This window comes from Lactuca sativa, chromosome 7 (assembly GCF_002870075.4).
Source record: "Lactuca sativa cultivar Salinas chromosome 7, Lsat_Salinas_v11, whole genome shotgun sequence".
In the NCBI taxonomy this organism is placed as follows: domain Eukaryota; kingdom Viridiplantae; phylum Streptophyta; class Magnoliopsida; order Asterales; family Asteraceae; genus Lactuca; species Lactuca sativa.
The window spans coordinates 38,301,757-38,320,243 of NC_056629.2; the positions used below are offsets into that span (position 1 = coordinate 38,301,757).

General features: G+C 32.4%; 1 protein-coding gene across 1 annotated transcript; it reads right to left on the reverse strand.

The window, feature by feature from the left end:
* Positions 1–15,685: 15,685 nt before the first annotated feature.
* On the reverse strand, positions 15,686–17,170 carry LOC111893563 (uncharacterized). The gene is made up of 2 exons (XM_023889651.2): positions 15,955–17,170; positions 15,686–15,897 (listed from the first exon to the last, which is right to left on the reverse strand). Exons 1-2 carry the CDS (start codon positions 17,168–17,170, stop codon positions 15,686–15,688), a joined length of 1,428 nt encoding a protein of 475 aa, XP_023745419.2.
* Between the last annotated feature and the right edge of the window lie 1,317 nt (positions 17,171–18,487).

Consider the following 18,487-nt stretch of genomic DNA (forward strand, 5'->3'; position numbering starts at 1 on the left):
ATAATTCATAAGTTCTGAGTTTATAAACTTTACATACATGTGCCATGGTATTTATTAAGTGTTATCTTACTTCATTTGGGAACCGACACCTATTAAGTAGGGAAAAATCCTCCTACATAAACATTGTATTTTTGTGTCACAATAACTCTTAAGTAGCGTCTTACACTTTTTTTGTATAAGAGAATTAGTTTCACCAAAAATGCTTTCGTACAACAACTAAAGGTTTATGAAAATAGCTTATTTGTTTATAAGTTTATAAACCTTGACTAGTTGTATCATGTTATTAATTAAGTGTTATATAACTTAATTTTTGGTAATAACACTTATCAATTTGAGTCACAAACTATCCCATTACATACAGTCTCTTTCAACTAATATAAGTGAACACAACTTGATATAAATCTTATTTCAATTCTATACGGTAATGAAACAAATATGGGGTCTATAATGAGCTCATAACTGAACTGCAACACGACGCCTCTGCACCGACACTATAAAGGTGCGTGCTGAAATTCCACATCATTGCTTTTCCAACATCGTGGAGTAAGTACTATAGAAACTTCAACGTCTAAAATTCGACCCATCAGATGATAGTAGTAGCTAGCAACCGTTGGAGGGAAGTCTACTTGTATAAATCAATATTGTCGATCTATACTTGACGTTCCACATTCCATACGGATTACCGGTTACCCGAATGTGTAGAGTTCCTCCTATTTACAAAGTAACTTTTCATTCTCAGACTAAATACCTATTTTGAAATTCAAACAAAAATTCAGTTCTACACCCCGTAAATAGTATAGCCAAATACTCAAACATTTCAGGTCATTACAATATTCTTCCTAAAAGATGGTGGTTTAGATCCTGTCACATATTGTGATGTTGATTACTTGGGGCGTGCTTTCACATTGAAGATCACAATATATGATCCCTTCAGGAGGTGCACCAATGTCATTGAAAACAAAGAAGTTGTCGGTCTTTTATCCTTTCTTCAAATACAAAGTTATTACGAGTACAACCAACGAATCCTTGTGTATACATTGAATACTTCATGATCTTGAAGCAACTTCTATTGGAATTACTCCAGTTTACTACGTTCACCAAGATGTCTGTCATAATGCCATTAATTCGGTTTTCCATGATCTAACTAAACACACTAAAATGGGTTGTTATATCTCCCTTGAGCGAGTAGCATACAAATCCAACCACTATGTATTGAAACTAATATTCATGTGGCGAATATGGTCACTAATCCATAGGAACATAACATGTTCGTTTCTTACTTGAAAAGTTAGGCATTCATGATCTCTATGATCCAACATAAGGGGAGTGAATGAAATTTTTTTTCGGTATTTAATAGTTACATTAATTTGATTTCTTAGCCCTTATTTTAAAAAGTTTGTTAGACATCCTTGTATATATTAGAGAAAAATTCAAAATTTTCCATTTTTCTTAATGATGTTTTAAGTTTTAGCAAAAAATTAACCACTTTTCAAAATAGCCATCAAAATCGCATGTGAGGCACACCATATGTGATTTCACTCCTCTCAACTATGATTTCGTTCCATAAGCTCATAGTATTTAAATTTAAAACCCTAAATTCAGGAAATCCCATCTTATTTTTATATATTCAAGTTCGAGAAATTCTCTAAATTGGATGAAGAAGCTTCCCCCACCCCCATAATGTTAGAAGTTTTTGTATTTTTCATTTTATGATCGTATTTCTCGCTTCATTTCTTCACAACATTAGTATACATTGATTACTTTGTTTTCACCAAGTTACACATAATATAAACATACATAAATCCATGTGCACCATCAAAACTCATTACTTATTTAAAGTTTAATATTTTTTTTGTACACACACACACACACACACACATATATATATATATATATATATATATATATATATATACAAGTACAAATACATATACATACACATACACACACATGTATGCATGTGTATATATATATATATATATATATATATATATATAATCACATACATACATGTACATACACATATACATATACATACATACACTCGTACACATATACATACAAGTAAATTATAGTTTTGGTCATTGTTGTTTGGTCAGATTCATACTTTAAGCCCAACCTTTGAAAATCTGACAAGATGCATCATTGTGGTTTATAGAAATTACACTACACAACCTTAGTCCATTAAAAGAACCATTTTACCCTTACTTTTATATTTTTGTTTTTTTCTTTTATATATATATATATATATATATATATATATATATATATATATATATATATATATATAACGTTTAAATTTTTTTTCATATTTTGTAAAGCAATTTATAAATATTTTTTATAAAGTTGGTTAAATATGAATACGATTAACAAATACTAGGTATAAAACTATTTATTTTAACAAGGTTATTGTATATACTAACAAGAATTCGAAACAAGTGTCAATGGTTTTGAGTTTAATTTTTTTAGTTTTAAATTTTTTTTATATTATCTTCTGAATGACAAATGCTAATCAGAATTCCTATAATTCAAACACATTTGTAATTGTTTTCGAGTTTATTTTTTTATTTTTACAAATTTTGTTCGTTTTCGAGTTATATAGTTTCCATTTAACCATTAAATAACTTGAAACACATTTTCGAATTTTCGTTAGCCCTATCTATTAAGGCTATTAAAAAACTAATTTTATACTTACTCTATGTTAATATTATTCACATTTAACGAACTTTTTTTTTTACATTTTTACAAAAAAAATTTTAAAAAATATAAACAAACAAAATGTCAAGAAAAAAATATGTATTCAAACAACACGTAAAAAACCTAGAAAAAATTATCCAAAAAAATATAAACGAACAAAATGTAAACAACATTAAACAATATACTAAAAATGTCAAATGAATAATATAAAATGTAAGTGAAAAAATATAAAAACATTGAACAATTACATGAAAGGTCATACTGTCTTTAAGTCTAACTTTTCAACTATTAGATTTTAATGAAAAAGATTATGTTACCCTTGTACTAAAATTGCAATATACTACAAACATCGTGGACCCTTTGTGTAATTTTGTAAATTTATAATTTTGTATATATAACTTTTTTTTTAGTTTTATGTTTTTGACATTTTTTTATTTTTTATTTTTTTATTATTAGTTATTTATCATTTTTTATTTTTTAATGTTTTATTTATTTTGATTCAAGTAGTAAACTTAAATTCGATAAACCATGTTGAACCTGTTTTTTCTTTAATTTTTCTTATTTGTAAATTTAAGTGTTAATGTTTTTTTTTTTAAAAAAAATATGTCATTATGGGTAATGTTTTTTACTTGGATGCTTCGTAGTTAATATTGTAACCAACTTTATATTTGTATTTATCATTATCATTATTTCACCTTCTGTTTTCTATTTTTTTTTTTTTAAATTTAGTTGTTTGTTATTCTTCTATTGTTTTTATTTTAGTTTTTTTACAAAAGGTGAAATAATGATAATGATAAATGCAAACATAAATTTGTTAACTATATTAACTATGAAACATCCAAGTAAAAAAAACATTAACTGTAATGGCATAAAATTAAAAAAAAAAAAACATTAACACTTCAATTCACAAATAAGAAAAAATAAAGAAAAAACGGTTTCGACATGATTTATCGAATTTAAGTTTATTACTTGAATCAAAATAAAAAAATTGAAAAAAACCATGAGAATTATAAAATAAAATAGAAAACAAATTGTCAAAAAGATTAAAAAAAAGTTATCCATTGAAATACTCACACACACAAAATTTCAAATTTACCAAATTACACAAATGGTACTTGAGGTTTATAGTATATTGCAAATTTGGTAGAATTGTAAAATAGTATTTTTCATTAAAATCTATCAATTGAAAAGTTATATTTAACGGCAGGATGATCTTTCTTGTAATTTTGCAGACCACAGGGACCATTGGTGTAACGTTTTCCTTGAAAGTCCTCAAGGTGAGATATTTACAAACCATATGGACTAATTATGAAAATTTGTCTAAAATAAATAATAAATAATACTAATTAGGTATAGTAATAATAATAAAAAAAATAAAAGGAAATAAAAACAATTGCTTATGGAACACTCACACTACTACTACTAATAACAATAATAATAAATAACAATAATAATAAAATATTAAAAGAATCAATAATTAATAAGTAATAATAATAAAATGTAACTAACATTAATAAAGGAGAGGGAAATAAAAACCAATTTCCCACAACCTACGAAAATTAAAAAATCTCCTAGGAAATCTATATGTAATTTTCTATGAAATACCTACGGATTATTAAATTGTAATAAAAAAATGGTTTCTCCAAATTTTTGCTGCTACTCTGTAGGTAATTTCCTATAGAATACATACGGATTATTAATCTAAAGTAAAAAATTATATTATGTAAGTAATGTGTAGGTAATTACTAATGGATTACATATAGAAAATATCTTGGTCGCTAATTCATAGCTATTTTGTAGGTAATATAAGAAAAAAAAATTTGTGGTTGATTTGTAGCTATTTTGTAAGTGATTACCTCCGACATTTTTTTCATAGATGATTTTTGTAGGTAAATTGCATTTTTCTATGGATCTTCTTAGTTCTCACTCAAATGTAATTGTTAATGATCGCGGATATGGAAAATAAATGGATTGCCTATATTTGGAACTTGCAAGGGGGTGACCCCTTTAACGGTTTAACCCCACTATTTTGATCGTACCGAAAACAAATTAGTCTTAGAAAAATGTTCACCTTCCAACTTGTAAAAAATCTAAATGTAAACCACATTGACAAATTTACAAATTTCATTACATTAAAACGATTTGGAATACTAAAATCATCAAACAGTAAAGAAAGATAATGATGTGTTTAATTGGAATGAAAAATAAAATATTTGTTTGTTTTGTTTGATGTATTATTATAATCGGTCATTATCGAAGGAAATCGCTTTTATTTATTTATTTATTTATTTTATTTTTAAAGTGGCGAGTCACATAAAAGTATAAATGTTTGAGATTCCACTTTGTATCAATTTGTTTCATAGTAAAGTATTCACTATTAAACAAATATTATTTTATGTTATATCTTACAGTAAAATAAAAGAAACTAATTTATATTAATCTTATGTAAGCTCTTAAATTAAAATATTATTAACCAGAAAATAAATTTTCTATATTAATCTTATTTGAGTTTCATTGACTTTTTATTATATTTAATTGTTTTATTTTTATAAACAGTTCATTTACAATTTTATATACACTTTCTATTATATCATATATTTTCTATCCAATATAAATTTAATAAGGTAGTTAAAATACAAAATTATAAACGTACAAGGTTCACGGATATCTATAGATCGATATTCATGGGCTAGGGGTAAAAATTGGTACGAAATTTTACTTACGAGGAATTTCATAAATGCTAATTAATCATGCAGAATGATCATAGCTATTTTGTTCATGAGAAAAGGTCCCTCAACCTTTATATGAATCTTCCCAAAGTAAGAATGATTTTGTCTCCTTTTGTTTGTATTTCTTTCGCTTTCTTGTTTCTTTTGTTTTTGTGAATGTATAATTGTATATCATATCATATGTTTTATTTTATATTTAATTACATATGTTGGTGAAAAAGTTGATTTAGGATTTTTTTTTTATATGAGTTTATAGTTGATATTTTTGGTTTTGATGACCAATAGATTAATATTTTTTATCATCTTTTCTCCTTATACTTCGTATATGTTCCCAATTGTTTGCATTGTATAGCATGTGATTAGTAAGCTTGTGCAAAACAAAAACTTGATAAAGATTGAAAATATTATAAAACCTATTTCAATTTTTCTAGGCTTCATATACCAAATCTATTAGGTAAATCTGATTTTGTATTTATGTTCACGATGATATTCGGACATAATTTATAAAAAGAACTTCATTTATATCCATATAAACTTTCATAATTATTTTTCTATCTTTGTAAAACTTCAAATTACATGTATTCCTTTATAAAACTATAAACTCACATATATACCAAAATACTTAATTTAATGATAATTAATTCATTTACTAATTAAAAAAATTAGATTATAATTAAATTACTAAATACACATTTACAACATAATCGATCTGCTTATTCACAATTTGGTTTATTCACAATTTGGCTATTCACGACCGGATAATGTATTTGCTAATCAATTTGGAGTATGAAATTACTAGGTTTTACTAATCAAATATGCACTTCAATTATGCAATCACCATGTTTTGCCGTTACAATCGATTAGGAATATGTAATTACCAAGTTTTGCTAATTGAGTATGTAGAATATGAAGCGACAAAGAATATGTTTGTGAATAAGAATATCGATTATGAGAACAATTACAAATGCGTGTTTTAGTAATTTATTAGAATATTGTTTTTAAATGTTTGATAGATTAATTATCATTATATTAATTTTTTTTTGTATATATGTAAGTTTAGGTTTATAAAAGTATACATGTAATTTGATGTTTTACAAGGATATAAGCATGATTATTAAATTTTAAAATTATATAGACAAAATTCTCTCATTTATATTTCACACACACACACATATATATATATATATATATATATATATATATATATATATATATATATATATATATATATATATATATATATATATATATATATATATGCGCCAAAAATTTTAGAAAGTAATGTAGCTTGCCACTTTTTTAGTTTAAATAAACAATTATTTAAGTCACCTCACATGTTTGTGGCGAAAAATGCGTTTGCAATTAATAAAAACAAAACCATAAAAAGAAATTGTTTAATGGACCAAAACGTAAGTTTAATGTGGGGTTAATTCATTTGCAATTCCTATACAAATGTGATTTACAAATATCACAATCTATATATAGCACGACTTCGATTAGATCATATTAAATGGACCATAAAAGTACAAAAATAAAATTTCGAACAAAAAAATTATGTATGGAAGAGAGAGACGAAATTAAGACTTGAAAATATATCAGAAGGGAATTAATTAAGAAAAATGAAAACTATAAAAAAAATTATGTAAGAAACCAAACATGTAACTTTAAAAAAATTATAATAGGTTTAAACCATAAATAAAAAATATCAATAAATTAACTTTAAAATTATTAAGAATGGAAAATGTTAGATCATATCAATGAAAAAAGATAAATATAAAAGATAAATAAATATGAGAATCTGTTATAGTCAGAGACAAAATCTTTATTTTCAAATAAATATTTATTTTACATGTTATATTATATTACGCATGACAGTAATTTGTTAATTTAAATATTTTTCTCTTAAAATAACAAAAGAAATAAACAATAGTTTTGTCTCACAAACCGTTTTTGATAATTAATATATATAATCTAGAGAGTTTTTTCTTAATTCAACCACAAAAACAATGTTTCTTTAAACATATTGCGGCCGTAGTGGATTTTGTCGGTGTGTTCGTTAAAACAAAGGGTAAATTACATAAATCGTTCTCGTGCATATGCCGAAAAGCACGTTTAGTCTCTATTTTCAAAAATTAATTCGGACCGTCTCTCGATTGCTTAAATCATACACGTTTCGTCCCTTAAATGTGTTTCTGTTGCAAATGTAGTCCACGCCCCATTTGAAATGACTATAGTGCCCTTGGATATTCATTTTTAAAATTAATCTAATATTATTTATTATTATTTATAACTTAAAAAAACAACTCCCTATAATCTCTATCTCTCTCAGTTACACTGCAAAATACCACAACCACCTCCGATGAAGAGACAAAGTCGATGAAAATGATAGTTCCCTCCTTCTTTGTCCTTCTCAAATCCAGAAATTGAAACTCATGAAGGTTTGGATTTTGATTTTGAGTTTTCATGTTAGGTTTGATTTTATTTCGATGGATTCGTCTTGGACCTGATTTCGTTTACAGTGAGATGTCGTGAGCTCGTGATATATTGAAATTGGTAGCCTCGATGGTTGTTGGTATTCTTAAGACGGATGGGGAGAATGAAGATACACGATGGTGGTTTGGGGTCTGATTTTGGTTCACCGGTTTGGGGTTTTGGATGGTTGTCGGTAATAGGTGAGAAGAAGGAGAGGAGAGTAGAAGAAAATTGGGGAAAGGGAAGGGGAATGTGCTTGCGGTGACAGGTGGTTGTGCCAGAGCAGTTGATGCTGACACTGATATGTGGTGGTGCTGGAGGAGCTGCAGGTTTCTGGCAGCGGTGACGACTCCAACGAGGGCTTAAGGTGTAAACTGATGGCCTCATCGGTGGCTTCTGGTCTGCCAACAGTGACAAAACCCTGGATTTTCTCAAATCAATCTTCTCTCGTCCCGATCTCCACACCTTCCTCATCCAGTCATTGCATCACAACCAAAGCTTGGTGGGTTGCGATGGTAGCCTAGTTACTTCACCGAAAAATCGAACATGTTGAGTAACCGAGTCACCAGATTTTGATGTTATTCTCAGGCGATCGAAAAGAAATTAAGAGAAAGAGTAGATGTGTTTGGTGTCGCCGGAAAAAAAAGAGGACGAGATGGAGTTGTTTAGGTGGTTGTCGAGAGTGAGTGAGACAGAACGAAGGAAATCGGGGAAAAGGATGGGGAACGGTGGGTCGGTGTATATTTATTTTCTTTTCTTTTTTAATTTGAAAATAATAAATAAAAATTAAAAAATAATTAAGGGCAAAATCGTCTTTTTATATATGGAGGGATGAGGTGTGCAACTTTTAACCAAACGATAGACGATTCGAGTTAATTTTTGAAAATAAAGACTAAACGCGTTTTTCGACATATGCACGAGAGATGAATGGTGTAATTTACCCTAAAACAAATGATATATTATTTAAGTTGATAGTTTTTGGTTAGTTTTAATAAAATTCATTGTACAAAAAAAAATACAAAATAAATTGACAATATGACTTGGCAATATTTGCCACATAAATACCGACTGTCGGTTTGCCAAGATTGGACAATATTTGAAAAAAAAAATAAAGATTTAAAACATGCATTTTTTTTCCATGTACTTGAATGGTTTGAAATTTTATTTTGCTTCTCTTTTGTTTATTTTCTTTTTTATACTATACTTTCTTATAATTTGTTGATAAATGATCAGAAATTTAAAATATATTTTGATATTTATAAAAAAAGAACTTTTAACTGTTTCATAATACAATTGTCAATTGATTTATTTTCATCTAAAAAGTATATTGTTTACTATCTATTTAATTTTAATCTTGTGTGTAACGCCTGCAAATTCGAAGTACACATTTAACTAATATAAATAATATTTTTCAAAAGAAAATTATTTAGAATAAATAATTTAAACAAAAGTTGTAGTAATCGTAATTACGAAGTTGTGAGTAAAAAGAACGTCAAAATCAAACTTTATAGGAAAAAGTTATGATTTTTTGAAAGTTTAACATTCGACACGATATAATGTGTTTGTCATAAAATATGAAAAGAAAATAGGTTCCTCGTTAACCAAAACAATTTAAATGAAATTTGATATCCTCGTAAATATGAATATGTCGATATAAAGAACATCGAGAACGGAGCTCGTATGAAGAAGTTATGAATTTCGCAAAGTCGTTTACAGTATAACCTCCACAGACAAAATAAAAATATATTGTGATTTTACCGACGAAGTCTAAATGAAAGTAGTAGTACTCGTCGATACGAAACCGAAGATATAAAGAACGTCAAAAACTCAGTTCGCATGCGAAAATTATGTATTTTGGAAAACTGTGAAATTCTACCCACCCGGAAGGTGACACGTGACACCAGTAGAACTCCACCCTTCCTCCCTACGCAAGCGACACGTGACATAACGTGGGGATGCCACGTAACCAGGCGTGGCAAGCCCTCCAGATTTTTTTCTATATATACTCTGATTTTCTTGCTTATTTCTCTATAACTTTCTCCAGACTCTCCCGAAACTTTTCCCGCACCCCGAGGCCCGAATTTAGGAGTTTTCAAGTATTAGTAGCGAAGCTTTGGATCAACAGAAGGCTCGATAAAAAGAGTTTCCGGTATCGAAGTTTTGCTCGCACAATTTTCAATTTTGCGCTATAAAACTTGTAAGTTGAGTTATGCTTAGTACCCTTTAAGTATAACATATATTAATGATTATAATCGTTATTATAAACCTATAAATAATATTTATCAATAATTCCAGTCGAATATTGATCGATCTACTTACAAGAGTGATGTTTAGGCTAGATTTGTGAGGTGTATGAAGTGGATTGTAACGCCCTGTTTCAAATCGTTCTCATTGCAGGGTGGTGAACAAGGAGTGAGCATTAGCTGAGTTTAAACCCTTGAAGAATTGAGTTTGGGCTCACTTGGAGGTGGATGATGTAGTTTGAATGATCCAATTATTCGGTTTGTGTTTTGGAGCTCAAGGGTATCGATAAAGGCATTGGTTCGGGCCTTTTATGAATTTTGGATTTTATTTCAGTTGAGTTTCAGGCTAAATAAAGTTGATAGAAGTGTAGGGCTTCTCATTACCTTTTCGTGGATATAAAGAACATCAAATTCGAAGTTATAACAAAGAAGTTATGACCATTTGAAGTTAGAGGGGTTTTTTGGCCAAACCGGGTACGCATGGCGTACCAAGTAGGAACGCATGGCGTTTAAAAGGAAAATGGACGCGGGTTGTAACGCCCGTGTTTCCAGGATAGGCATTAATGATGATGTAATAGTCTAGGTCAACCTTTGTAATTCATTTTGAAGAAATGAAGAGAAATTATGTGATTATTATGTGAATTATGTGTTTTATGCTTAATTATTAAGATTTAATTAATTAAGAAATAAAATGAGCGTCGAAAATAAATATTAGATAAAGCCTATATCTATTAAGAAAGTTGTAGTGGTCGTGACAAGGATTCTGGATACATAGAGAATATCGAAATCCGAGTTATAACGAAGAAGTTATGACCTGTCGAAGTTTTGCGACAAAACCTGCACGACGCCGAATGACGTAAAAAGTGAGTTTTTTATAAATTAGTTTTTAGCCTATGTTATCTAAATGAAAGTCGTAGTGTTCGTTAAACCGAGAGTATGTATAAAAAGAACGCCAAAATCTGACTTCGTATGAGGAAGTTATGATTTTTCTAAGTTTCCGCTTAGCAATAGAAAGCTAAAAACTCGAATTTTAGATCGAGTGATTTTTAGCCAACACGATCTAAACGAGAATCAAAGGTCTCGTCAATAGTAGTACAATGGTAAAAAGACAGACGAAAACGGACGTCGGATGAAGAAGTTATGAGTTTTTAACGAATTTCCTGTTCCGGTCTGTTAAAAATAATAATATTAAAATTAAATTCAAAATTAGCTGACGAAATCTAAACGAAAGTTGTAGAGCGTAATTTTACCTATGCGTACATATAAAGAACGTAAAAAACGGAGCCCGTATGCGAAAGTTACGGATTTTAGAAGTTTTGACTCAAAAATCGAGAAAAAACACGAAATCCGAGAAATTTTGTATGGTCCGTAATTGACCACGTCACCCTCGCTCCTAGCATGCCACGTGTCCGAATTGCTGACTCATCCGAGGCCAGCTGGCAAGGCGTGTCGCACCATTCTCGCACCGAAGGCTTGGCCAATCAGAAGCCGCCCCGTGCCTTCTCCGTGTCCATTCTCGGTGAGTCATCAGACGCGTGTCCGAAGCAGGTGATTCATTCGAAGCGCTGGACCAATCCGAAGACAACATGTGTCCGAGCCTCGCACCGCCATCAGCCTTCCCTCGCCTCCGAGCCTCGCAGCTGCGACACGTGTCTTCTTCTCCTTGCTTCGGGTCCGAAGCTCGCCCCTATAAATAGAAGGGTGCGAGACCTCCCGGGTAACTTTGGAAATTTTCCATTTTCACCCCTAATTTCATAGCTATTTCCACTTCCCCCAAAGCCCCGGTATCGTACCAAACACCTGAAACACGTCCCGAAGAGCCCGAGAAATTTATCTTTTCGGTTTTGAAGCCCAACCCTCGCAGAGTCCGGTTTCTCAATAAAACTCCCGATTTTATTAGAAATGATTGATTTAGGAAATAAAATGTTGGCCGATTATCGTTAAATCATGTGAGTGTATAGTTACTTTCATCTTACAAATAGATATGAAGTATTTTATATAAAATATGTCTTATGTGAATATATATTGTTTGTTTATTTGAGATGAATGTTAAAGGAATGATTTATACAAGTTTTTTTTAATAATTTAAACTATATATGTATTTTTTTTATCTACAAAAATGTTGGGAAATAGATTTACTTATTTCCAACTTAGACGTTATACTTTCGTTAATTCCGATAGTTGACTTTTTGATCGGAATCACATAAGACTTTCCTATCACTTCCAATACCTTTCAAACGATTCTAAACTTAGTTTAACTTCAAATATTATAAAACTATTTCGTTAGAAATCAACGCTTAAAACCATACCGAAAAATAATAATATTTTTTTTAACGCTTACAATTCTATTTTACTATAACTATCTATTTTAAACGTTTAAAACAACATAATATTTAATAATATTCATTTTTTAAACTAACAATCATATGAAACATGATAATTAAACAAGGTTACTAAAGTGTATGTTACAAATACCTCCTCCTTTTGAGGATTTCGTCCCCGAAATCACGACGATTTAAACAAGCGGGGATATTTTTCTCTTATCTCATTCTTATTTTCCCAAGTATAATTTGGGCCTCGATGATGTTTCCACTTGACAAGCACTAACTCCACTTCTTTATTACGCAAATCAACCGTTCTCTCATTTATAATCTCTTCTGGTTCTTCTACATATCTTAAATTATTATCCAATTTCACCTCGGATAATGGAACTGTCTCATCATAGATGCTCAAGCATTTGCATAGATAGCTCACATGAAACACTTCATGAATACCTGCCAAATCTTCCGACAATTCCAAGCGGTATGCTTGTTTACCAACTCTCTGGATGATTTTGAAAGGACCAACAAATCTAGGGCTTAGTTTTCCTTTCTTCCCAAATCGCATAATGCCTTTCCACGGGGATACTTTTAGCATTACGAAATCACCCGCCTGGAATTCTATGGGCCGTCTCCTCTTTTCTGTATAGGACTTTTGTCGATCCTGGGCCGCTTTCATTCTTTCTCGTACAATTTGAATCTTGTCGGTGGTGTCTTGAATCATTTCAGGGCCTCCAAGGATCTTTTGTCCTATGTCTCGCCAACACAATGGCGTACGACATTTGCGACCATATAATGCTTCATATGGTGGCATTTTGATTGAAGCGTGGTAACTGTTATTATACGAAAATTCGACAAGAGGTAAGTATTTATCCCAGTTACCACCGAACTCGAAGACACATGCACGAAGCATATCTTCTACGGTTTGGATTGTTCTCTCCGTCTGACCATCTGTCTGGGGATGATAAGTTGTGCTGAGAGCAACTCGAGATCCCATTTCACATTGCATACTTGCCCAAAAGTGTGAAGTGAAGCGAGTATCACGATCGAAAATGATCTTTAGTGGCACACCGTGTCTTGCAACAATTTCATCCAAGTATACTTGTGCGTATTTCTCCATTGGAGCCGTTTCACGCATGGCAAGAAAATGAGCGCTTTTAGTCAGGCGGTCGACAATTACCCAAATGTTATCATGCTGTCTAGCAGTCTTTGGCAATTTGGTAATAAAATCCATGGATAGTTCTTCCCATTTACATACAGGAACACTAAGACTTTCTGGGGTTCCATAAGACTTTTGGTGCTCTGCTTTGACTTGTAAGCATACTAAGCATTCTTGTACATATCTTCCAATGGCTCTCTTTAATCCAGGCCACCAATAATCAACTCTTACATCATAGTACATTTTACTAGTACCAGGATGTATTAAAAGTTTAGATTTATGGGTTTCATCTAAAATCTTCTGTCTGAATCCACCAATCTTTGGAATCCATAGCCGATTCTTGAATACTTTTAATCCTCGCGGATCATCAAGTAAAGCATCATTATAATGTATCATCCCTTCTTTCTTCACATTTTCTGGCTTTAGGGCCTCTTCTTGCCATTTCTCTAGTTCATCTAGAATAGTGAATTTTACTGTGGTATGAGTAATAGCATAACACATACTATTACGATAAACTTTTCTGCTAAGTGCATCGGCAACTACGTTGGCTTTTCCAGGATGATATAGGATTTCACAGTCATAATCTTTGATCAGCTCCATGGCTCGTTGTTGTCTCATATTCAAAGTTTGCTGACTGAATATGTACTTGAGACTTTTGTGGTCGGTAAATAATTGACATTTTGTACCAAAAAGATAATGTCTCCAAAGTTTTAGGGCAAATACCACTGCAGCGAGTTCGAGATCATGAGTGGGATAGTTCTTTTCACAATCTTTCAGTTGTCTTGAGGCATAAGCTATCACTTTGCCATGTTGCATCAACACACAACCGAGTCCCAATCTTGAAGCATCGCTGTATACGGAGAAATCATCATCACCTTCTGGGAGTGATAAGATTGGAGCATGAGTCAAAAGATCTTTTAGAGTTGAGAAAGCTTTTTCTTGGGCTTCACCCCATTCGAACTTTACATCCTTCCTTGTAAGACTCGTGAGCGGTACGGCTATATGAGAAAAGTCTTTAATGAATCTCCGGTAATATCCCGCGAGACCCAAGAAACTACGAATTTCGGAAGCATTACGGGGCACTTCCCAATTTTGAATGGCTTCAATTTTGATAGGATCTACAGATACACCATCACTAAAAATAACATGGCCAAGAAATTGAACTTGGCGAAGCCAAAATTCACATTTCGAGAATTTATCATATAGTTTCTCCTTTCGAAGAAGTTCTAATACCGCACGAATATGAATGGCATGATCAGCTTCAGACTTGGAATAGATTAGAATATCGTCAATGAATACGATGACTGATTTATCGAGCATTGCGCGACATACCCGATTCATCATATCCATGAATACACCAGGAGCATTTGTTAAACCAAACGGCATAACAAGGAATTCATAATGCCCATATCGAGTACGAAAAGCAGTCTTCGGTACATCCTGCTCGTGAACTTTCAATTGATGATATCCAGATCTCAAATCAATCTTCGAGAAATAGCTAACACCCTGAAGTTGATCAAATAAATCATCAATGCGAGGTAGTGGGTACTTGTTTTTGATAGTCACCTTATTCAGCTCACGATAATCAATGTACATCCGCATTGATCCGTCCTTCTTCTTGACAAACAATACCGGAGCACCCCAGGGAGAGGTACTCGGTCGGATAAAGCCTTTGTCAAGCAATTCCTGCAGCTGGATCATCATTTCTTTCATCTCTGTTGGCGCGAGATGATAAGGAGTCTTTGCAATCGGAGCAGCACCAGGCACAAGGTCAATTCGGAATTCTACTTGCCTATCCGGAGGAAGGCCAGGCAAGTCATCGGGGAAAACATCAGGATATTCGTTAACAACGGGAACATCATTTACCGTTTTCTTCTCCTCTTTTGAGACATCAACTGAGTAGGCCAGATAGATAGAACATCCCTTCGATATGAATTTACGAGCTTTAAGGATAGAGATTATTTTTAAGATTCTTTGTTCACCATATACATATATAGGATTCTCCCCTTCAATAGGAATGCGTACTATCTTTTCATAGCACAAGAGTTCTGCATGGTTCTTTGACAATCAGTCCATGCCGAGAATGATATCAAAGTTGGGTAGGGAGATAGGAATCAAATTGGCAAGAAAATTATAACCTTCAATTTCTATGACACAATCTCTATAGACTTTATCAACAAGTAATGATACACTTCCCGCGGTATCTACATGAAATGGTTGGGCGAGTGCATAGCAAGCAATTTGAAAAGATCGCGCAAATTCACGAGACACAAAAGAATCTGAGGCACCAGAATCAAATAAGATGTGAGCAGGTCTAGAATTGACGAGAAATGTACCAGTCACAACATTCGGGTCCTCGCGTGCCTCCTCTGGGGTAATCTGGAATGCACAACCTTTAGCCTTTGGCACCTCCTCCTTTTGGGTTGAAGTATCCACCGGTTGTTGAACGGAAGCTTGGCTTCCCACCATTTGGCTGGTAAGAGTTGGGCAAAAACGCTTTCTATGGCCAGTAACACCGCAAGCATAACATGTAACATTCCTCATCGGGCAAACGGGCTTCATATGACCTGTTTCTCCGCATCCATAGCAAATCACCGGTCCTTTTCCTACCCTGCATTGACCCTGGTGGCTCTTTCCACATTTCTGGCACGGTGGTGGAGCTCTCGACTGAAGAGAAAAAGATTGTGGCCGACCGCGACCACGAAAGGCGCTCTGAGAATGTACTTTTGTGCTAGGATCAGATTGAGCCGATGGAATAGTTGAAACAGAAACAGTTCGATCAACACGTGGATGCTTTGGGACAGAAAGAGTGACACCACGTATCTCTAAGTCATGCTCGCGCTTTCGGGCATACTCAACAGCTTTATCGAATGATATAATATCCCGGTTGATCACAAAATCACGGATTTCATACCGTAACCCTTCCATGAATAACTGACTTTTATCGTCTTCAGTCGGGATATACTTCGCAACAAACCGTGCCCTTTGATTGAATTGAGTTTCATATTCGGTCACAGTCATTCCTCCCTGCTTAAGTTTGAGGAACTCCTTCTCCAGTCTTCTCCTCATATCTAGAGGACAATATTTTCCTAGAAAGCGGATTTTAAACATCTCCCAAGATAAATTCTCCTGGTCATACTCGTTAAGAGCTTCAAATGTCGCTTCCCACCAAACTAAGGCTTCTCCAATGAGCATTGCAGAAGCATAGTTAGCCTTGTCTTCATTAACCACATGGGAGATACGAAATACTTTTTCTGTGTTCTGGATCCAGGTAAGAACAACAATGGGATCAAGGACACCTAAAAACTCTATAGCACCACTACTCTTGAAAGTTTTGAATGAGGGACGTTTCGCTTTCTCTCTTGAAGACTCTCCGGTGGCTTTCTCTTTACCCTTATCACTATCCCTTTTGTGTTGTTCGAGAGTTTGTCGAATAACACCAGTAAGTTTATCCAAAAGTCGCGCCTCACGAGGGGATATTGGAGTATCTCCCTCATTAAGATGAAGATCTCCACCCACATCTGGTGTATGACTACCCTCCTGCTCAGTCATTGCTCTGAAAAATTTGGAGTAACATAACACGTAAGAATATAAGGATTTATCATTACCCAACACCCCACTTAAGTCTTTCCTATGGTTTGTATCCATATATGGACAATGAATATGTTCATATATTGAACTTCCAACAGTTTAAGTCTAAATACCAGTTCATGGTATTTAGTTCACTTAAACTAGTTCTCTGATACCATGATTGAAAGACCCCATTCACTAAAATTACCATAAAGGCAAACATGCTACATGCATATTCATAATTATAATTCACACTAGTGGTCTACAAAAGCATGGATACAAACCAACTAAAAGGGTTTTTACAAAGTTTCATAACTAGTTGTATAAACACATAACTACCCATGAATTTATAATCCATATACATATATGTATACCAAGTAAAAACATAGTAGTGTCAACTACTCTAAGTCCTCCAACAAAGCCTGTTTACTTTGGATGCTTATCACCTGACCTGAAATAGTTAAACACTGAAAGGGATAAGCGGGCGTCGCTTAGTGAGTTCAAAAAAATAGATACAATATAACGCTATGCCATATACATAACAATATGACAGGAACAAAAAGAAACAAAGGACAACAAAGGCTTATATGTGTATCAAATGAAGGGCTTTACAAATCAATAAACGGTTAGATTCAAGGGATTACAATCAATGAGACACAATAATTTAGGATCATAAACATCATAAATTCCAGCCCAAGAGGCATTTAAAACACAATCCCTTTTAATCATGTTGCTAGAATATACAGGCTTTCAGCCTTACCTAGCCCGAAGCCAATACCAAAGTGATACGAGTCATGCTCTACATGGTCAAAGGCACAAAGCCAATACCAAAGTGATACGAGTCATGCTCTACATGGCCAATGGCATCAAAATCAATATCAAGTAATAACCACTTAGATCAATAACACAAGAAAGCACATTGCACATATAACACATAACATACAATTGTGCCTATATTGAACTCACTGTGCTGTAACCGAATGTTGCGATAAAATTCCTCTTTTTTTCTGATGAAATTACACCATCCTCAGGCCTCTAAAACCTTCAATTATACCCCTGGAGTTCATATTTCAAATTTCATAAGCAATTACTTAACTACTCTCAAGTTATGTTGTTTTCAATTTAGAAATTTTAGTTTTTGTTCTTTGTATAGCTGTCACTTGCAGATCTGTTTTACCCTTCTTAAATGTCAAAATAACTAATAAATTATAAATATTAACAAAATAGACTCTTATATCTTTCTAATTCCACTGACCTCACATTTTTATGGTTTTTCTATAATTTACTATGAATTTTACA

What these genes read in the sequence shown, in the direction of transcription:
- LOC111893563 (XM_023889651.2), bottom strand. Translation starts at nt 17,170, where the DNA reads ATGACTGAGCAGGAGGGTAGTCATACACCAGATGTGGGTGGAGATCTT. An exon ending in GGACCCGAATGTTGTGACTG is followed by an intron (nt 15,898 to 15,954) that starts GTACATTTCTCG and finishes CTGGTGCCTCAG; the next exon opens with ATTCTTTTGTGTCTCGTGAA.